General features: G+C 42.0%; 1 protein-coding gene across 1 annotated transcript in view; it reads right to left on the bottom strand.

Moving 5' to 3' along the window:
- The window catches only part of LOC148518847 (CUB and zona pellucida-like domain-containing protein 1), an 83,077-nt gene extending 62,934 nt beyond the window's left edge, over positions 1-20,143 (bottom strand). Inside the window, 4 exon segments of the mRNA XM_088476939.1 lie at positions 5,554-5,756; positions 19,130-19,262; positions 19,994-20,087; positions 20,090-20,143. Coding sequence (XP_088333065.1) covers positions 5,554-5,756; positions 19,130-19,262; positions 19,994-20,087; positions 20,090-20,143 — 484 coding nt within the window.
- Positions 20,144-23,392: the final 3,249 nt, after the last annotated feature.

Consider the following 23,392-nt stretch of genomic DNA (forward strand, 5'->3'; position numbering starts at 1 on the left):
CAGGCACAAACTCCAGAGCCTGAGAAAAGAGCATGGTCAAAACTTGGAGCTAAAGAAACAAATGGTGAGTGGGGGAAGGTCAACATTTGTGTCTACAAAAAACACTTTACCCAGTTATGGTCCAGATAATATATGGTAAGGTGCACTTGGGGACAGATACAGTGGTGGCTATCACCAACCGTAAGTGGATAGCTCTGGGTTTTGCACAGACAGCACAGGCCTTTATAAAAAGGTGTCTAATATGTCCATTGTTCAAACTGGGTAAGTCTGTCTCAACCCCTTTGAAAAGTACTCCCCAGACTCAGTATACCTTTCAGAGGATTTTATAAAACTGCCCAAATGCTCAGGGTATGAAAATGTCTTCTTGTACGAGCCTCTTCAGTTATTGGCCCAGAGAGTGGGCGTGTCAGTGGGCAGATGCAAAGACAGTGGCCAAGAAAATCAAGAAAATTAAGAAAATCAAGACTGAGGTCATTTGCAGATATTCTGTACTATGTATCTATCCTATAGAAACAATTAATTAAAATACATAGGTGTTTTCTTCTATTCCAGTCCCTTATCTTGATACAGGTACCCACCATTTATAACCAGGAGACTGGGTGGTAATTCGGAAATATACCGGTAAGACTATTGAGCCCAGATTTGAAAGTCCATTCCAAATCCTGCTGACTACACCTATTTCGGTGAAACTTCAGGGAAAGGACACCTGGATACATACCTCCCACTGCAAAATCTTCACCCAAGGGGAGTTGGATTAATTTGAAATTATGAACAGATATATAGGGCTCTATTTATTAACATTATTTTTACTAAAATAAAGTGAAAAAGGGTGTTTTCACACCCTTTTCACATTATTTTAGTTTCACCTGTAGTTACTATAGGGCAATTGGAGTAGAATTAGTAAAATTCTACTCCAACCCCTAATTATCACTTATTTTTAGTAAAGCAGATCACATTTCCCATAATTGTAATGGGAAATGTGATCCGACCATAGTTACTAAAAATAAATTGTAAAAAAATACCGGGGGAAGCCCTGTGATAATAACGCCACCTGGAGGTGGCGTTATCCAGGGTCTCCCCCGGTTACCGGGCTCCCACTCTGCTATAACGGGGAGAGCAGAGGCGGGAGCCAGTACCAGTAATCAGCTATGTGGTCTAAATAGCCCGCAAGCTGATTGCTGTAAAAAAAAGAAAAAAAAAATGTAACATTTTTTTTTTACTTACCTGAATCCAGGGACCGGTGATCGGGCCTCCGGTGATGGCTCTTCTCCGGTCAGCTGGTCTCCCACAGTGCACTGCTGCCCGGTCATCAGGTGATCGGGCCCCAGTGCAGTATGGGAGATCACCTGATCGGTAAGCCCGGAGAAGATCACCGGAGGCCAGGAGGATGCAGGTAAGTGTAATGAAGGGAGGGGGGGTCATGGGGGGGGAGGGGGGGTCGCGGGGGTCCGCGATCGCGGGGGGCGGGGCTTAGCGCCGGGGGGCGGGGCTTAGCGTCGGTGGGGGGTAGCAGCGACGGTGGGTCGGCGCATGCGCGGGCTCTTAGTTGCTGTATTTTTTCCGAAAATACCGCGACTAGAGTGCGGATGGGATCCGCAGGGACAGAGCTTTATCGCAAGCTCTGTCCCTGCAAGGGATTTATAGTAAATCCCTGTGATATTGCCTGAATTCGTAATGCGAATTCACTCGGTAATATCACACTACAATCCGCATTCAATATACGGATTGTAGTAAATAGAGCCCATAGTGTTAAACCCAAAGCCAGGCAAAGGCTTGTGGGGAAGTATACTTAGCTTTGTTTTGTTATAGTTTTCATTTTAGCTCTAAACTTTGAGGGTTTTTTTTATCACAAGCACTAACAGGGGTATTCAATATGGGTGCGATAACATCGTTTTTGCGTTAATATCGCAATTATGACGTCATTATCGCAGGTTTTACTTTTACACCCTATTCAATTTCAAAGACTTATCGCAGTTTTGACAAGTCTTTGATAAAAAACGGTGATAAGTTTTCACCATTGAATAGGTGTTGAAAAAAAGTGCAGAATTGGGGTTTAGGGGTGCAGGCTTAAAAAAAATAGCCTGCACCCCTGAGAATGACATTTAAAAAAGAACTGTGTCAAAAAAAGTAAAAAAAAAAAAATAGGGACACCCCAAAAAATTAACTTAAAAATTGGGGTGCAAAAAAAAAAAATGGGGAAAAATTGTTAAACAATAGGGAAATAGGTTCAGGGCTATTCTGCAAGTATGCGGCAGGTGTTTTCTAGAATAGAATTATAGCGGCAGGTGCACAAATGCAGAATTTTTAAAAACTGACTTTAGGGACATCAAAATATGCTAGTAACCATTTTCATGTACCCCAAATTTGATGGGAACACATAAAAAAACTAAAAAAATAACCTAAGTGCTCTTCTGCAACACTTCTTCAATGTCGGGAAAAAAACACCTGCTGTGGCTATTTAAATCCCCGACTCTCAATTAAAGGCTAAAACGGGGGTACCCATAGTGTTCCCCCATGTTTTTACAACTTTAGGGGGGTCTTACAATTATTTTAAGGAAAAATTCGTAACTTTACGCAAATCCAACTTCGGAGTTTCCTGTTTTCGTTAATTTTTTTTTGAATACGGGGATAAGCGGGAGCGCGCACCAGACTTAACGCTGAAAAAAACTCTGATATGAAACGTTAACTTCGCCAGGGAAGTTTACCTTTCATATTGAATACCCCTCTTAGTTTAGTAACTGCACAAATAGCAGTATATCAAGAGACAGGAGGCACTTACAATATCCAGACTTGGTATACAGAATGCTTACAATATAGAAGCTTTAGCCAAATTATTTGATAATGTTATAGATTAAATATTTGATATGTTTGAAATAATCACTAATGAACTGCAATTTAAGGTAAAGGTTAGTTTAGACTGGTCCTCAACTATCTCACGGCTGCTCAGAAAGGTATGTGTCAAATAGTGAGATTAGCCTACTGTACTTATATAGCTCAGAACTTTTTTGACCTGATATATGAACATATGAAAAATCAAGCAATTAAAGGACCAGTTTAGGAAAGCACATAATAATCCAGAGTATGATTTTGATGGTAAAGGATGGTTTTCTTGGTTAAACCCAGCTAAAGGTTTAAGGGATTTGGTGGATGGATATCCAAAATCCTTTCACTTATTACTAAAAGCTTAGATTAGTTTGTAATAATTTATATTGCAGTAAAACTTGCTATTTTTCTGATTAAGAAGTTGTTTACACTTGACTGTTGTTTTCTCCAAGGAAAATACACCAAAGGCCTTGATGATGACTTGAGTGTATGATAACATCTATTTATTTATTTATTTATTACCAGTTATTTATATAGCGTACACATATTCCGCAGCGCTTTACATAGGATATTTGGCCATTCACATCATTCCCTGCCCCCAGTGGAGCTTACACTCTATGGGCCTGATTCAGAGCTGAACGCTCTGACCAGAGTGCTTGCTCTGAATCAGGGCCCTCCTCCCTGATAATGGAGCGTCCTCTTGGACGCACGCATAGCTGTGGGTGACCACCCACAGCATATGCGAGCGTCCATGATGATGGCCGCGATGGTCTTGACCATCGCAACCATCGGGCTTGTGACGGAGACCCTGCGGTAGGGTCTCGCTGCCGCAAGCCCAGGAGTGATTTTGGCTCTATCAGAGCCAAAATCACTCCCACTGACATCACTAGTGATGTCAGTGGGGCCGTCTGGCAGGCACGCCCCCGGCACGCCCACCAAAGGGTGCGTGCTGTCAATCAACATCAACAGCACGCCCCCTTTGGTGCGAGACCCGGAGCGACAGCTTGGCTGTCGCAGTCCGGGTCTCGCGCATGCGCACGACGGAGCTCCCTCCGTCGTGCGCATGCACAGTGGGGGAACATCAACCCGTTTGCGAGCGTCCTTTGCTCGCTAACGGGTCTGAATGACCCCCTATATTCCCTATCACATGCACACACACATACACACTAGGGTTAATTTGTGTTGGGAGCCAATTAACCTACCAGTATATTTTTGGAGTGTGGGAGGAAACCGGAGTACCAGGAACTCACGCAAGCACAGGGAGAATATACAAACTCTATCTAATTCATAAGTGTATAATTCTGAATTCTGTTACAGAAAGGTTTTAGTGACCTTCATAGAGTCAAGAGATTGGAATGTACTGGAAGATAACAACATGACCATACTCCCTAACATATAGTTGACTCCTTAGTAATATAGATAAGAAACAACAAGGAAAGTTTGTATAATTGATGGGCTTTCGGTAATGAACTGTCATGAATTAATTAATGTTTTGAAGAATTACATGTTACACTATGAGATCATTTTGCTTGTAAGAAATCTGGCCACAGAAGATTCTATCTATAGATCTGTTAGTATGTACCCAGCTTAAAAACAGAATGTTAAAATATTTGCTAGAGAGACTAATTAGGACATGGGAAGCAGGAATAACAACAGTCTAATTACGGTGGCAACTAGTGGCGGCTCCAGAGGTGGGGCTGCAGCGCGGTCCAAAATTCAAATATTTAGTGTTTGGGGGGCCACACCAACCCCAATGCTGCCAAACATTGCCGGCTGGGACTCACTGGTAGTTGGTAGAAATTTGAACTATGCTGCAGCCCACCCTTTGGAGCCGCCACTGGTGGCCATCCTCTTACTGAATTATATGGTAGAACTTGTGTTTTTTGGTTAAAATATTATTAATCAATGCATTACTAAAGCAATAACATACAGTATATGTCCGGAACATTCAATACATTTCCTCGAATGGAAGGGAAAGTTAAATACCTCAGGGTTAATTTTGCTTTTAAAACATGGTTATTTTTTAGTTAATTTTCATGTTACCTGAATATGTCCAAGGGGGAGATATATGAAGATGCCCCTTTTCTCTGTGCTAAGATAGCCTGCATCTCTGCTTATCACAGTGATGCTGGATGTCTTAGTGCTGCAATGTATTAAAAAAAAAGGACGTTATGGCCACTCACCTCTACGGCGATCTATGTTCCGCTCTATGGCATCAAACTAGCCAATGTCACAAATCTGGGTCTTAGCATTCCTTACAGACTCAGAAATTCGGTAATTTTGGTTTCCAATACATTCCAGGGTTGCCTCCCTGTGATTATCTAAAGTACCTGTGTACTCGTCTGGTCAGCTAGACCAATAGCTATTCACCACCTCCTATTTAAACTAATTTCTGTGAGGAGCCCATTGCTTGAACGGTATGTAGTCAGGAAGCTGGTGGTCGAAATGCCGACTGCCGGCTTCCAGACTGTGAAATCCCGGCAAGGGGCTAATGATAGGCATCTAAATACCGACGATAAGGTGAGCACTTTATATCTATATATATATACTTTGGCAAGTTTATACACACACACACACTGCATTTTAACTTTAGTTGTCCATTAAGTTGATTTTCATGCAACTAATAAATCTAATTGTAATTTTTTTTTAATGCTCCTTTATTCTTCCTACAGGTCTATTGGCATTACAACAAGTTGTGTCCTGCAGTAGATTTACCTATTGCTAACTTACCGTTTTGTGGAGTAATAGAGTAATACAGGAAGTAAGCACGGCTCAGAAAAACTGTGGAGTTAGTATACATCCTGATATACACATCGCCCGGAGACTCGAACACAGCAATCTTAGGAGATCCTGGGCACAGCACTCCCAGTACTCCCAAATTCTCATCCAGCACAGTAATGTTTTCCTTCGAACAGTGTGCACTTGGGTTTAACCTGGGAAAGCAAATATTCACTGTTAGCATCAAAATAATAACCAACACTGCCAGGGGCGTAACTAGAACTTTGTGGGCCCCATAGCAAAATTTTTAAGGTGCCCCCCAATTCACATTATGCCACAGTTGTACTCCTTATAACCATACTTGCTGACTATTTAATATTCCTCCCCGGGAGAAACCCACATAGGAGATTCTGCAAACATCTTCAGGGGGCGGAGCTGGGCTGAATTGTAGACATCATTAGGCCACATCAAAGGAAAAGACAGCGATTCATGGGTCTGTGAGGAGGGGGCGGGGTTAAATGACGAGACCCATGAACTTCCTCGTAAAATCTCCCCATCCTGCCCACTTCATTTGGAAGTGGGTGAGATGCGGGAGATCTGCCTACATTTTCAAGGGTGCGGGGAGCTACCCGAAAAATTGGGAGCATCCTACGACTTCCGGGAGTGTCTGTGTCATGCCTTCAGCATAGGGTTTGTTATGTTGCACTAATTCACATTAGCAGCCCCACCTAGTAGTCAGGACAGCAGCAGTTTAAATCTGATCTATGTTGTCCTTCTTAGCATTCCATAGCAGTCTAGCAATGCATTCTGGGCCAAAAGAGCTGTAAGCAGCCATTTTCCTTTTCACATGGTCCCAGACAGTCATCATTACATATGCTCAACCTGGTACAGCATCCAATGGTGAGTTCTAAGCTTCAACTGTGCCATACATCTGCTTAGTCAGTTATGTACTGCATGTTAGCTGTACTATGTGACACTACAGTCTATAATTTGCATACTGTATGTTTCATGTTGTTTGCATATCCCATGTTATGTATATGTTTGCCTTGCATTCCCATGTACATATAGTAATTGCTTTATATTGTTTGTTTACAGTTTTACCACATTACTTATCATCACTCATCACACACGTGCACACTTGTTTATACGCATCGATCTGTGTACATCTACGCAAGTTCCTCTATCGAATAATAAACTCAGTTCTTCAGATCACATCTGACTGGATTATTGGAAGATAGAGTATTGGTTATGCTGGCTGCTCCAAATTTGTCAGACACTTAGTGCGGGGCAGTACAGTAAAACATCGTGCTCCCAGCGTGTGATGCATATATCTGACTTAGTCAGCAACTTTTTTGTCAGCAAGTGGGACACATACCGACTCACAGATCTGTTACACTGCCAGCCAGAGCTATCTGCTTATGACAGCACAAGAGTTTCTATACAGTCTGATCGTGGCAGCTCAGCAATAGGAGTACCACCATTGACTACACAGGAATTTCACACTGTCAGTATAGCCACCTACACATGGCAAGACAACAGTCCCTGCACAGTCACACAGCCTAACAACAGTCCCAAGACCCTGACTACTCAGAGACCTCCTACAGTGTCAGCTCAGTTATCTGCACATTACAATACAGCAGCCTCTACACAGTCAAGCATTTCCATTCCATCATCATGTCACAGAAAATGACATCTTCATACAAAACAAGGTCCCAAGTCTCTAGTTCCTCCAAATCTTTATCCGTCAGCAATGCAGCCATAATGGTACTTTCAGAAGCGGAAGCTGCAAAAGTGCGGGCCACCTTTTCCTGAACAAGAGATGCAATTGAAAATAGAAAAATCACATTTAGAAGCAGAGAAAGCAATATAGAGATCACGTCTGGAAGCAGAAAGAGATATGGAGAGGTCACGTCTGGATGCAGAAAGAGATATGGACAGGTCACATCTGGATGCAGAAAGAACATGTCTGGATGCATAAAGAGATATGGAGAGGACACATCTGGATGCAGAAAGAGATACAGTATATAGAAACAATGCCTAGAAGCAATTAGTGAGAAGCTCACTGCAGAGAAGGAGGCAGCAGCTGCTATTGCTGAAGCAGCATTCTTAGAGCCTGTAGAACTTCTTAATATAAGGAAAATCAATGTGCTTGACGCAGAGCTTGGATCGCAGAATTCATTGCAATGCACATCAGAATATGTAAATCAAGCATCCAAAATGGACAGCAAACCTCAATCAGTACAAAGCATGCATTCAGATTTTGTCAGTGAAACAAGCCAAACACACTATGCAGCGCCCCCACTAGTCAACAGTGAACTGCAAACTTGCAAACAAGAGAATTCTAGACACAGGGAACCAATGAGGGACAACCTTTCCCCACACCAGGTGTCTGAATCTGCAAACTACAACAAAGGCACAACTACCCGCACACAAAAATGGTATGATACAAGAAAACAGGAACCATACAATCCTAATAGGTACCATTTACTCACCATGTTAATGCACAAACAAAATCTCCTAGAGCCAATCAAGACACATTAGATTTTGCCAAGTTTCTTGCTTGCCTTGAGCTGGTCACAAAAGGACTCTCAAAGTTCAATGATCGCCCTGAGAGTTTCAAAGCCTGGCAATCCTCTTTCCAAAATGTAATCAGAGGGTTAGGCCTTTCACATAGCGAAGAGATAGACCTTTTAATTAAATGGCTTGGGAATGAATCCGCTGAACATGCTAGAATGTTAAGAGTGATCAATATTAACCACCCTGAGAATGGCCTTAAAAAGATCTGGGATAGATTAAATGAGTGCTACAGCTCACCAGAGATAATAGAAAGTGCACTATTCAAAATAATTGATGATTTCCCTAGGTTACCTAACAAAAGCTATCAGAGACTGAGAGAATTAAGTGACTTACTAATGGAGCTTCAAGTAGCCAAGTGTGAGGGAGACTTACCAGGACTTGCCTTCCTCGACACAGCCAGAGGCATTAACCCTAGAGTGCAAAAGCTACCTTACAATCTACAGGAGCAATGGCTCACCCATGGTTCCAAATATAAGCACCGGCACCATTTCCACCATTCTCTGTTTTTGTGGACTTCGTGCACCAACAAGCTAAGACCAGGAATGATCCTAGTTTTGCCTTTACCCTGACTAGCTCAACCCCTATTCTACCTAACCCCTGCAAAATGTCAGTCGCAGTTCACAATACTAATGTGCATTATACAGATTCTTCCCACAGGTCTACCTATTCTACTCATCAAGAGAATAAAGATAAAGATCCTGCCAAGGAGTGTCCCCTGCATAACAAACCGCATCCTCTCATGAAATGCAGAGCCTTCAGAGATAAGTCCCTGGAGAACTGCAAAGCATTCCTAAGAGAAAATGGCATCTGCTACAAGTGCTGCTCTTCTACAACCCACCTTGCCAAGGATTGTAAGGTTAGTGTTAACTGTATAGAATGTCACAGTCACAGCACAGCACAGAACACAACACAGCTCTACACCCTGGACCTTCCGCATTGACTTTACAACACAGTTATGGTGACACAGAGCATGGCGGGGAGCTCAGTGTGGAGCAAAGAGACACTACTGCAGTCATACCAGAGATAACTTCACAATGTACTGAAGTCTGCAAAGACACTATTAGTGGCAAATCTTGCTCCAAAATCTGTTTAGTCAGAGTCTACCCCAATGGCCAACCAGAGAAAGCTGTCAAACTTTATGCAATCCTAGACGGCCAAAGTAACAAGTCTCTAGCCAGATCAACCTTCTTTGAGACCTTTAATATCAAAGGACCCAGCATTCTATACTCCTTAAGGACTTGTGCAGGGAGTTTTGAGACAATGGGGAGGAGAGCAATTGGCTATCAAGTCGAGTCCATAGACAGAAAGACATGCCTTCCCTTACCCACTATCACTGAATGCAATGAGATCCCTGATAATAGGTCTGAAATCCCTACACCAGACGCAGCTATCCATCATGCATATTTCAAATGTATAGCACATCTGATACCAGAACTGGACCCACTAGCCCAGATAATTCTACTCATTGGGAGAGATATCTTATGAGTCAGATTAATGGTCCACACAATGCACCTTATGCTCAAAGATTAGACCTAGGATGGGTCATAATAGGAGAAGTATGTCTTAGAAAAGTGCATAAACCAGTTACTGTCAACAGCATGCTTACCTGTACTTTAGAAAACGGACGCCCTTCTCTATTTCAACCATGTCACAATCATTTCCTCATAAAGGAACTACCACACTGCACTGTCATGGACTCTCCTAGTGACAACCACATCTGTGACAGCTACCAAGAACGTTTGGGGCGCACAGTCTTCCAAAGAACAAAAAGGGATGACCAAGTCGCAATGTCCATAGAGGACCTTTTATTCCTGGAAATAATGAAAAAGGGACTAGTCAATGATTATGCCAACAGCTGGGTTGCACCTCTACCCTTTAAACACACACAGACGGCGCCTACCTAACAACAGAGAACAAGTTTTTAAATGCTTCTCTTCACTAAAACGCAACTTCCACAGGACGCCAGAAATGAAAGATCACCTCTTCTTTTTCATGGACAAAATATTTGAGAACGGTCATGCTGAGATAGCTCCCAATCTTAAAGACACAGATGAATGCTGGTACTTACCAATGTTTGGAGTATACCACCCAAAGAAACCAGGTCAGATCAAAGTCGTGCTTGATTCCAGTGCCAAGTTCGAATGCATCTCCTTAAATTATGTTGTCCTGACAGGACCAGACCTTAACAACAAACTCCTTGGAGTACTAATACATTTCCGTAAGGACTCTATTGCCTTCACAGCTGACATTCAACAAATGTTTCATTGCTTCCTCATGAGGGAAAGTGACAGGAATTTCCTAAGATTCCTTTGGTTCAGAGACAACGACCCCTCTAAAGATATTGCAGAGTACCGCATGAAGGTACACATCTTTGGTAACAGCCCTTCCCCTGCAGTTGCCATCTACGGACTAAGACGTTCAGCTCAAGAGGGCGAGCTAGAGTATGGTTCTGATGTTAGACAACTTGTGGAAAAAGATTTCTATGTAGATGACTGTTTAAAATCTATGCCAACAGATGAGACAGCAATCAGCCTCCTCAAGAGAGCTCAGGAAATGCTTGCCTTCTCTAATCCCAGGCGTCACAAAATAGCTTCCAACAGCAAAAGAGTGATGGAAGCCTTCCCTTCTGAAGATCATACCAGTAACTTAAGGGATTTAGATTTAGGAACTGATTCTCCACCAGCTCAATGTAGCCTTGGACTCTTACGGGACTTAAAATCTGACTCCTTTACCTTCCAAGTGAACATTGAGGAAAAACCCTACACCCGCAGAGGTGTCTTGTCTGTTATAAACAGCTTGTATGACCCCTTAGGATTTGATGCTCCTGTCACTATCCAAGGTAAAGCCTTGCTCAGAGACCTAACCTGCGAGTCATCCAATGGGACGCGCCACTGTCTCCTCAGAAAAGAGATTTGTGGGAGGAGTGGAAAAGTTCTCTGTCCACCTTAACCAACCTTTATATTACACGTTCATATGCTCCTGTACCTTCTAGAGAAGTACAGAACCAGAAACTATTTGTATTTTCTGATGCTTCAATCCAAGCAATTGCCGCTATTGCATATCTTAAAACTGTGGATATTAGAGGCCAGTGTCATATTGGGTTTGTCATGGGCAAAGCAAAGTTAGCACCACTTCCAGAGCATACCATACCCAGGCTAGAACTTTGTGCTGCAGTGCTAGCTGTGACAACGATCCATACCATGAGCTCACATTGTCAACTTGAGCCACACAGATTCCAAAGATTCTCAACTTGTAAATCACTTCTTAGAGCAATTACCTGCCTAAGTCATACAGCCTGTTCATTTAAACGTGTCACATCTCTAAGAGTGGCTAAATGTAAAGGTTGGCATCACTGCCAAAATATTTACGCAACCAAAGAACTACAAATTCGCTCAAACATCAACACTAAAGGTTTAGAGAGATACCTCAGTGAGCAAAGTTGTACATGGACTTTCAACCCGCCTCATTCTTCTCATATGGGAGGTACATGGGAAAGGATGATTGGCATAATACGCAGAATCCTTGATTCCATATTCCTACAAGTAGGTACTGCAAGACTTACTCACGAGAGTTTAACAACTTTCATGGCTGAAGTCTCAGCTATCGTCAATGCCAGACCTTTGACTTCAGTTTCTAATGACCCAGAAGATCTGCTTCTACTTACTCCTGCTACTCTTCTTAATCAGAAGACCAGGACTATCTATGCTCCTTCTGGAGAGTTCACCAACAAAGACTTATTCAAACAACAATGGAGGCAAGTTCAAAGACTAGCAAACACCTTTTGGGACAGGTGGAAAAGACAATATATCTCTACCCTGCAGCCAAGGACCAAGTGGCAAGTTGCCAAACCTAACCTAAAACCTGGTGACATTGTGCTTGTCAGAGATTGTCAGTCACAACATAACTAGTGGCCTTTGAGTATTGTCACCAAGACGTTCCCGAGCAAGGACGGAAAAGTTCGTAAGGTTGAGGTCAAGATCTGTAAGCAAGGAGAGACTAAGTTGTTTCTCAGACCAGTGTCTGAACTGTTGTTACTGTTACCTACTTAGAGTTTAAATTTGTGGTATCAACGATACCAGACGGGGAGTGTCATGCCTTCAGCATAGGGTTTGTTATGTTGCACTAATTCACATTAGCAGCCCCACCTAGTGGTCAGGACAGCAGCAGTTTAAATCTGATCTATGTTGTCCTTCTTAGCATTCCATAGCAGCCTAGCAATGCATTCTGGGCCAAAAGAGCTGTAAGCAGCCATTTTCCTTTTCAAATGGTCCCAGACAGTCATCATTACATATGCTCAACCTGGTACAGCATCCAATGGTGAGTTCTAAGCTTCAACTGTACTATACATCTGCTTAGCCAGTTATGTACTGCATGTTAGCTGTACTGTGTGACACTACAGTCTATAATTTGCATACTGTATGTTTCATGTTGTTTGCATATCCCATGTTATGTATATGTTTGCCTTGCATTCCCATGTACATATAGTAATTGCTTTATATTGTTTGTATACAGTTTTACCACATTACTTATCATCACTCATCACACACGTGGACACTTGTTTATACGCATCGATCTGTGTACATCTACGCAAGTTCCTCTATCGAATAATAAACTCAGTTCTTCAGATCACATCTGACTGGATTATTGGAAGATAGAGTATTGGTTATGCTGGCTGTTCCAAATTTGTCAGACACTTAGTGCGGGGCAGGACAGTAAAACATCGGGCTCTCAGCGTGTGATGCATATATCTGACTTAGTCAGCAACTTTTTTGTCAGCAAGTGGGGCATATACCGACTCACAGATCTGTTACACTGCCAGCCAGAGCTATCTGCTTATGACAGCACAAGAGTTTCTATACAGTCTGACCGTGGCAGCTCAGCAATAGGAGTACCACCATTGACTACACAGGAATTTCACACTGTCAGTATAGCCACCTGCATATGGCAAGACAACAGTCCCTGCACAGTCACACAGCCTAACAACAGTCCCAAGACCCTGACTACTCAGAGACCTCCTACAGTGTCAGCTCAGTTATCTGCACATTACAATACAGCAGCCTCTACACAGTCAAGCATTTCCATTCCATCATCGTCACAGAAAATGACATCTTCATACAAAACAAGGTCCCAACTCTCTAGTTCCTCCAAATCTTTATCCGTCAGCAATGCAGCCATAATGGTACTTTCAAAAGCGGAAGCTGCAAAAGTGCGGGCCACCTTTGCCGAACAAGAGATGCAATTAAAGATAGAAAAATCACGTTTAGAAGCAGAGAAAGGAATATAGAGATCACGTCTGGAAGCAGAAAGAGATATGGAGAGGTCACGTCTGGATGCAGAAAGAGATATGGACAGGTCACATCTGGATGCAGAAAGAACATGTCTGGATGCATAAAGAGATATGGAGAGGACACGTCTGGATGCAGAAAGAGATACAGTATATAGAAACAATGCCTAGAAGCAATTAGTGAGAAGCTCACTGCAGAGAAGGAGGCAGCAGCTGCTATTGCTGAAGCAGCATTCTTAGAGCCTGTAGAACTTCTTAATATAAGGAAAATCAATGTGCTTGACGCAGAGCTTGGATCGCAGAATTCATTGCAATGCACATCAGAATATGTAAATCAAGCATCCAAAATGGACAGCAAACCTCAATCAGTACAAAGCATGCATTCAGATTTTGTCAGTGAAACAAGCCAAACACACTATGCAGCGCCCCCACTAGTCAACAGTGAACTGCAAACTTGCAAACAAGAGAATTCTAGACACAGGGAACCCATGAGGGACAACCTTCCCCCACACCAGGTATCTGAATCTGCAAACTACAACAAAGACACAACTACCCGCACACAAAAGTGGTATGATACAAGAAAACAGGAACCATACAATCCTAATAGGTACCATTTACTCACCATGTTAATGCACAAACAAAATCTCCTAGAGCCAATCAAGAAACATTAGACTTTGCCAAGTTTCTTGCTCGCCTTGAGCTGGTCACAAAAGGACTCTCAAAGTTCAATGATCGCCCTGAGAGTTTCAAAGCCTGGCAATCCTCTTTCCAAAATGTAATCAGAGGGTTAGGCCTTTCACATAGCGAAGAGATAGACCTTTTAATTAAATGGCTTGGGAATGAATCCGCTGAACATGCTAGAATGTTAAGAGTGATCAATATTAACCACCCTGAGAATAGCCTTAAAAAGATCTGGGATAGATTAAATGAGTGCTACAGCTCACCAGAGATAATAGAAAGTGCACTATTCAAAATAATTGATGATTTCCCTAGGTTACCTAACAAAAGCTATCAGAGACTGAGAGAATTAAGTGACTTACTAATGGAGCTTCAAGTAGCCAAGTGTGAGGAGACTTACCAGGACTTGCCTTCCTCGACACAGCCAGAGGCATTAACCCTAGAGTGCAAAAGCTACCTTACAATCTACAGGAGCAATGGCTCACCCATGGTTCCAAATATAAGCACCGGCACCATTTCCACCATTCTCTGTTTTTGTGGACTTCGTGCACCAACAAGCTAAGACCAGGAATGATCCTAGTTTTGCCTTTACCCTGACTAGCTCAACCCCTATTCTACCTAACCCCTGCAAAATGTCAGTCGCAGTTCACAATACTAATGTGCATTATACAGATTCTTCCCACAGGTCTACCTATTCTACTCATCAAGAGAATAAAGATAAAGATCCTGCCAAGGAGTGTCCCCTGCATAACAAACCGCATCCTCTCATGAAATGCAGAGCCTTCAGAGATAAGTCCCTGGAGAACTGCAAAGCATTCCTAAGAGAAAATGGCATCTGCTACAAGTGCTGCTCTTCTACAACCCACCTTGCCAAGGATTGTAAGGTTAGTGTTAACTGTATAGAATGTCACAGTCACAGCACAGCACAGAACACAACACAGCTCTACACCCTGGACCTTCCGCATTGACTTTACAACACAGTTATGGTGACACAGAGCATGGCGGGGAGCTCAGTGTGGAGCAAAGAGACACTACTGCAGTCATACCAGAGATAACTTCACAATGTACTGAAGTCTGCAAAGACACTATTAGTGGCAAATCTTGCCCAAAATCTGTTTAGTCAGAGTCTACCCCAATGGCCAACCAGAGAAAGCTGTCAAACTTTATGCAATCCTAGACGGCCAAAGTAACAAGTCTCTAGCCAGATCAACCTTCTTTGAGACCTTTAATATCAAAGGACCCAGCATTCTATACTCCTTAAGGACTTGTGCAGGGAGTTTTGAGACAATGGGGAGGAGAGCAATTGGCTATCAAGTCGAGTCCATAGACAGAAAGACATGCCTTCCCTTACCCACTATCACTGAATGCAATGAGATCCCTGATAATAGGTCTGAAATCCCTACACCAGACGCAGCTATCCATCATGCATATTTCAAACGTATAGCACATCTGATACCAGAACTGGACCCATTAGCCCAGATAATTCTACTCATTGGGAGAGATATCTTACGAGTCAGATTAATGGTCCACACAATGCTCCTTATGCTCAAAGATTAGACCTAGGATGGGTCATAATAGGAGAAGTATGTCTTAGAAAAGTGCATAAACCAGTTACTGTCAACAGCATGCTTACCTGTACTTTAGAAAACGGACACCCTTCTCTATTTCAACCATGTCACAATCATTTCCTCATAAAGGAACTACCACACTGCACTGTCATGGACTCTCCTAGTGACAACCACATCTGTGACAGCTACCAAGAACATTTGGGGTGCACAGTCTTCCAAAGAACAAAAAGGGATGACCAAGTCGCAATGTCCATAGAGGACCTTTTATTCCTGGAAATAATGAAAAAGGGACTAGTCAATGATTATGCCAACAGCTGGGTTGAACCTCTACCCTTTAAACACACACAGACGGCGCCTACCTAACAACAGAGAACAAGTATTTAAATGCTTCTCTTCACTAAAACGCAACTTCCACAGGATACCAGAAATGAAAGATCACCTCTTCTTTTTCATGGACAAAATATTTGAGAACGGTCATGCTGAGATAGCTCCCATTCTTAAAGACACAGATGAATGCTGGTACTTACCAATGTTTGGAGTATACCACCCAAAGAAACCAGGTCAGATCAGAGTCGTGCTTGATTCCAGTGCCAAGTTTGAATGTATCTCCTTAAATGATGTTCTCCTGACAGGACCAGACCTTAACAACAAACTCCTTGGAGTACTAATACATTTCCGTAAGGACTCTATTGCCTTCACAGCTGACATTCAACAAATGTTTCATTGCTTCCTCATGAGGGAAAGTGACAGGAATTTCCTAAGATTCCTTTGGTTCAGAGACAACGACCCCTCTAAAGATATTGCAGAGTACCGCATGAAGGTACACATCTTTGGTAACAGCCCTTCCCCTGCAGTTGCCATCTATGGACTAAGATGTTCAGCTCAAGAGGGCGACCTAGACTATGGTTCTGATGTTAGACAACTTGTGGAAAAAGATTTCTATGTAGATGACTGTTTAAAATCTATGCCAACAGATGAGACAGCAATCAGCCTCCTCAAGAGAAATCAGGAAATGCTTGCCTTCTCTAATCCCAGGCATCACAAAATAGCTTCCAACAGCAAAAGAGTGATGGAAGCCTTCCCTTCTCAAGATCATCCAGTAACTTAAGGGATTTAGATTTAGGAACTGATTCTCCACCAGCTCAATGTAGCCTTGGACTCTTATGGGGCTTAAAATCTGACTCCTTTACCTTCCAAGTGAACATTGAGGAAAAACCCTACACCCGCAGAGGTGTCTTGTCTGTTATAAACAGCTTGTATGACCCCTTAGGATTTGCTGCTCCTGTCACTATCCAAGGTAAAGCCTTGCTCGGAGACCTAACCTGCGAGTCATCCAACTGGGATGCGCCACTGTCTCCTCAGAAAAGAGATTTGTGGGAGGAGTGGAAAAGTTCTCTGTCCACCTTAACCAACCTTTATATTACAAGTTCATATGCTCCTGTACCTTCTACAGAAGTACAGAACCAGAAACTATGTGTATTTTCTGATGCTTCAATCCAAGCAATTGCCGCTATTGCATATCTTAAAACTGTGGATATTAGAGGCCAGTGTCATATTGGGTTTGTCATGGGCAAAGCAAAGTTAGCACCACTTCCAGAGCATACCATACCCAGGCTAGAACTTTGTGCTGCAGTGCTAGCTGTGACAACAATCCATACCATGAGCTCACATTGTCAACTTGAGCCACACAGATTCCAAAGATCATCAACTACAATTATCTGCCTAAGTCATATAGCCTGTTCATTTAAACGGTCACATCTCTAAGAGTGACTAAATGTAAAGGTTGGCATCACTGCCAAAATATTTACGCAACCAAAGAACTACAAATTCGCTCAAACATCAACACTAAAGGTTTAGAGAGATACCTCAGTGAGCAAAGTTGTACATGGACTTCAACCCGTCTCATTCTTCTCATATGGGAGGTACATGGGAAAGGATGATTGGCATAATACGCAGAATCCTTGATTCCATATTCCTACAAGTAGGTACTGCAAGACTTACTCACGAGAGTTTAACTACTTTCATGGCTGAAGTCTCAGCTATTGTCAATGCCAGACCTTTGACTTCAGTTTCTAATGACCCAGACGATCCACTTCTACTTACTCCTGCTACTCTTCTTAATCAGAAGACCAGGACTATCTATGCTCCTTCTGGGGAGTTCACCAACAAAGACTTATTCAAACAACAATGGAGGCAAGTTCAAAGCCTAGCAAACACCTTTTGGGACAGGTGGAAAAGACAATATATCTCTACCCTGCAGCCAAGGACCAAGTGGCAAGTTGCCAAACCTAACCTAAAACCTGGTGACATTGTGCTTGTCAGAGATTGTCAGTCATAACATAACTAGTGGCCTTTGAGTATTGTCACCAAGACGTTCCCGAGCAAGGACGGAAAAGTTTGTAAGGTTGAGGTCAAGATCTGTAAGCAAGGAAAGACTAAGTTGTTTCTCAGACTAGTGTCTGAACTGTTGTTACTGTTACCTACTTAGAGTTTAAATTTGTGGTATCAACGATACCAGACGGGGAGTGTCATGCCTTTAGCATAGGGTTTGTTATGTTGCACTAATTCACATTAGCAGCCCCACCTAGTGGTCAGGACAGCAGCAGTTTAAATTTTATCTATTTTGTCCTTCTTAACATTCCATAGCAATCTAGCAATGCATTCTGTGCCAAAAGAGCTGTAAGCAGCCATTTTCCTTTTCACATGGTCCCAGACAGTCATCATTACATATGCTCAACCTGGTACAGCATCCAATGGTGAGTTCTAAGCTTCAACTGTGCCATAGATCTGCTTAGCCAGTTATGTACTGCATGTTAGCTGTACTGTGTGACACTACAATCTATAATTTGCATACTGTATGTTTCATGTTGTTTGCATATCCCATGTTATGTATATGTTTGCCTTGCATTCCCATGTACATATAGTAATTGCTTTTCATTGTTTGTTTACAGTATTACCACATTACTTATCATCACTCATCACACACGTGCACACTTGTTTATACGCATCGATCTGTGTACATCTACGCAAGTTCCTCTATCGAATAATAAACTCAGTTCTTCAGATAACATCTGACTGGATTATTGGAAGATAGAGTATTGGTTATGCTGGCTGCTCCAAATTTGTCAGACACTTAGTGCGGGGCAGTACTGTCTGCGACTATGAAATAATGACAGATAGATAAATGGGCTGTCATTTTCTTGAACGAGAGGTTCCCAAACACGGTCCTCAAGGCTCCCCACCAGTTCAGGTTTTGGAGATATACATGGTTGAGCACAGGTGACTTAATTAGTACCTCAGTCAATTTGATTTAACCACCTGTGCTCAACCATGGATATCTTTAAAACCTGAACTGTTGAGGACCCTTGAGGACCGCATTTGGGAACCTCTGTCTTTTACTTTATTACTGTGATAGAAGAAAACAATAACAGTTTTTCTAAGCAAAATAGATCTGTTACTAGTACAATGTCTGATTTCTCACTCAAGCATGGAGAAGATGAGCCGGGTGGTCTCGTTGGCTGGCCGCAATATGTTTAAGGAGCAGCCTGTGCTTTCATAAGATTGCATCTGGACCGGTTTGTAGGGGTCTGAATAACTAAAATCACATACTTGTGCTGTATCAGAGATAGAAAGTAGGAAAAAGAAATGACAAATAGACAAGTTAGAAACCAAACTCTTGTTGGAGCATCATCATAACTTCATCCTGCTAAAGAGGAAGATGCCGTTTCTTTTAGCCATATAGATTTTGTCAAATTTGTTTTTTCTTTACTTAATATGACCAGTCATTGGCATAAAGAAGGGGCTCAACTTTCATTCTAAGTAAAATGACAAAGTACTATGCACTTTTCTAATTATCCATCGCAGCTGCAGAGTTGATACCTGAGTTCTAGTTGAATAAATACCATGTTCCCTGAATTAATAATATTCCCTGTCCTCTCATGCCTCTGTATTTAATCCTCTCCACTATTATTTTTACTGTATAAAACAGGTTCCGTATCAGTGCCAAAACAGCAAAAAATACTGCAAAAAGTCAATTATGCCAATACAATTTTGTTAGGGTTGTCCCGTGAACAATGGTGTCTAAGGTAGGTGGTCTATATGGGTGTGAGGGTGAATTCAGCCCTGTTACTAAAACTAATGTAGCAAATACCGAACACAATAATACAGTGGCAGAGTTAATTAGTAATTACAAAACAAAATAAGAATGATCCTTCAGTTATTGCTATAATCCTATACTGCGTAGCTGGTCATAAACACAAATAAACATTTCATCTCTGCATTCTACCAGCGTCTAGGATATAAATACACAATCTATTATGGGTCCTTAGCTATGGTGTGTACATACCGTTTACTGATAGAACCTTTTCTTGGGCGAATGCAAAACTAATAAGGAGCAGGGTCGTTAGAAGCCCCACTGGAGACATCTTAAAAATGTGTATTTGTAAAAGAGTTCACATGTATATAGTGAACTAGGAAAATAAATAATTGTATACATACAGGTTTGGAGACCTGCCCTGTCCTTCACAGGTTTTCATTGGAACCCTTTGTGATAACCCCAGCTGGTAATTCCCAGTGTCTATCACACAACCAGCAGAATTATAGGTTATATATGTTTAGGAAATCAACATCTGCAACATTCTCATACTCTACATAGTTTGGCGTCCATATTTGTCGTACTGGTTGCTTAATACTAATCTCTTCATTGTTTTTTCTTTCTCATGTTCAGAAAGATGCAGGACAAAGGGGCCTATTTATAAAAACATACATAAAATGATGTAGAAACTAGTTTCTGCATGATTAGTGTTTTCCTACTTTGTACTAACAGCTTAATGCAGGAGATTTACCAGAAACCTCCAGCAAAAGGCTAGTTAGCATTGCAGTCCACAGTTCCCATTATTATCAATATGGTTTACGGTATACAGCCTTATTACTATGTACCAACTGCAAAGCTTTCCGGAGTTGGACCCCATTGGTTTATGACATCCTCAGATAGCTAATCCGCTTAATACCTATTGAGGCTTTCTTGTTAGTCCGACTATTGTAACAGAGGGCCTGATTCAGACCCGCTCGCGAGCGCACAGCGCACGCAAGCGGGTCGATGTTTGCCCTCTGTTACCATACTCTTCGTGATGTCAGTAGTGGACTTCCTGCTCTATTAGAGCAGGGAGTCCCCTTGGGCTTGCGAGAGCTGAGACCCTACCACAGGGTCTCTTCGCAAGCCTGATGGTCGCGATAATCGCGACCATTTCCAGCCTGCTCGCACAAACTGTGGGTGAGCACCCACAGCTTAGTGAGCGGGCAGGAGAAAAAATAAATAAAAATCCCTGCCCTGATTCAGAATGAGCGCTCGCAAATAGCGAGCGGCTCTGAATCAGACTCCTCCGATACCCTGGTGTAACTTGCAGGGAACAGTTGCTATCTGCAGCAAGTTACAGTAAGTACATAGGGGGGACATTTTTGTCAAAAATTAGTCTGCTGCAGTGTGCTACAATTAAAACTTGGGTCTGCTGCAATTAAAAATTCATAGGTCCCCAAGTTTAATTTGAATAGAAAATAAATTATAATTATGATGTATTTCTGAATGAGCTCATTTTATGTCTCACATTACTGACGGTTATTTCAGGACCAGTAAATATTGTGGACCTCTTAAAGTTCATTAATGCTCCTGTTTGCCCACATTGTGCATTTCATGGTGACAGACAGTTCGCTGCAAGGTCTATGCTAATCTCAAAAGCAGACTGTACCTCGAATTTTGGCAAATGTCCCAGAAAAAGCCCAGGGTGGACATGGTGAAAACGTCACATCAATGACCAAGCTACTTCGAATTTGGACTCACCTACCTCTTCGCTTTCGGGTGTCTGGTATCGTAATCCATTACTACCAAAATATACTGATGACCCCAAGCAGACTTTATTAGAGGTGCTAACAAAATCCATTGCAATTCTCTCAAACAGGACCTCAATAATGGGTAACGGGACAAGCAGACATCTTTAATGTGGCCTGGGAGCATGGTACTCTCAGGACGGGATGCACAGTAGTCGTCAGATACATATTTATGGATCCCTGGCCAGAAAAACTGCATCAAAATTCTCTGGGGGTTTCTCTACCCCTAGATATCCCACAGTTATGTGACCATGAGCCAGGTACCACAACAATCTGCTACATGGGCTGCCATGTGAGGGTATGACAACCTGCTATCATGCTATAGTGAGGTTCCATCAACTGCTGTTACATTATCTCTAGCCTTTACCAGAGTAGTGTCTTTTCTCTCTTCAAGATCAGGCATAATGTCAACTGGTTCATCAATATTTCCTACTTCAGCAGGGGGTACATCATTCTGCCTCCCACTGCAGCTCACATCACTTTCTGACACCCCAATTTTGCCAAGGGAATACTTCAGACTCAGAGAACATTCCAACTGCCACTGTATCAGTAACATTATAAAATGGGTCTGTAATAAATTGGGCTTCCTACAGCTTCCAGAAGTGGTAAAAATATCTCCCCAACATACTGTGGGTATTAAGAATTAGAGATGAGCGTTTCGGTTTTGCTAAAAAGTTAACACACCCGAACTTTGGAGTTCCGAGTTGAGTCCGAGCTTGGATCACTTTTGGGGTTCCAAGTAGCATCGAGGCCCGGCTCGGGCCTTCCCACAAGTTGAATCTCAGATCTAAGAACCGGATCTTGCATGTTTCTGATTGCATGTAAGTCCCCCTCTTGTGATAATTAGTTGCCAAATTTGGTTAGAATTGACTGGAAATTACTGGAAATAGTTGTTATTGTGGGGGGTGGGGGAGCAATCGCACTGATCCCCGTCCCTCCTGGATCTGGTGCATTTACTGATTTTTCTTAATTGTTTTTGTAGGGGGCATGACCAAGTCTCCTCTATTAGCCCACATCCCCTGGAAATGTCTATTGACCTAGATAATGGCTGTGAGTAAATGATTCCGGTCATTATCACATTGTTATTATAACTTCAAATTTTGAGGTGACAAAACCCCACATTGTACTATTTAATGTTGTAACCGCTAAGCTGCATTTAATAAAATTATTTAATAAAATAAACTCCTTATTAAAAAGCTTTTATGGATCATAACCAAGATGATAGCAAGTGGATGAGCCACTTAATTAAAAACTTATGAATGTCTGTACTGTATGGTTTAAGAAAAACAATTGACACTTTTGAGGAGCTCTGGTGTCAGGGAAGTGTATAAAGATACAGGTCATGTTGCATTCACTTAACAAGTCTAAGGGGTATATCACACATTTACTAACAGATCATTTTTTTTAAGATTAGTAAATGTGTGATTTAGCCCCAGAAAGACAACATCGACTTAGAATGATTTGAAATTGATTAAAATGGATTGAAATCGACCTTTAGTAAATATGCCCCCAATTGGTGTGTTACTCTGTAAATAGCCCGTTTGGCTAGTAATGATACCTGCATGGGCACAGCTTTTTCATTTTAATGCTCTTATTAATTTCTAACATGGTTATATAATATTATAAGTACATCTGTGGAAAATCATAGAAATGGATGGGCTCATTTGTTGTGCTGCTTGGACAGGTGTAAAACTCACTGGTCTCTAATAATCGTGAGTGTCTGAGACCAGTGAAAACATTATTGGTCATTTCTTACATTAACTGAATTAATCTTCACCAGAGAAATTAGCGATTTCAGTGATTTTTCAATATCTGGCAACTTGTTTTCCTCAATTTAGAAAACTGGTGATTTAAATGTTGA

The sequence above is a fragment of the Taudactylus pleione genome, unplaced genomic scaffold (assembly GCF_031769625.1).
Source record: "Taudactylus pleione unplaced genomic scaffold, aTauple2 ptg000198l, whole genome shotgun sequence".
Lineage (NCBI taxonomy): Eukaryota > Metazoa > Chordata > Amphibia > Anura > Myobatrachidae > Taudactylus > Taudactylus pleione.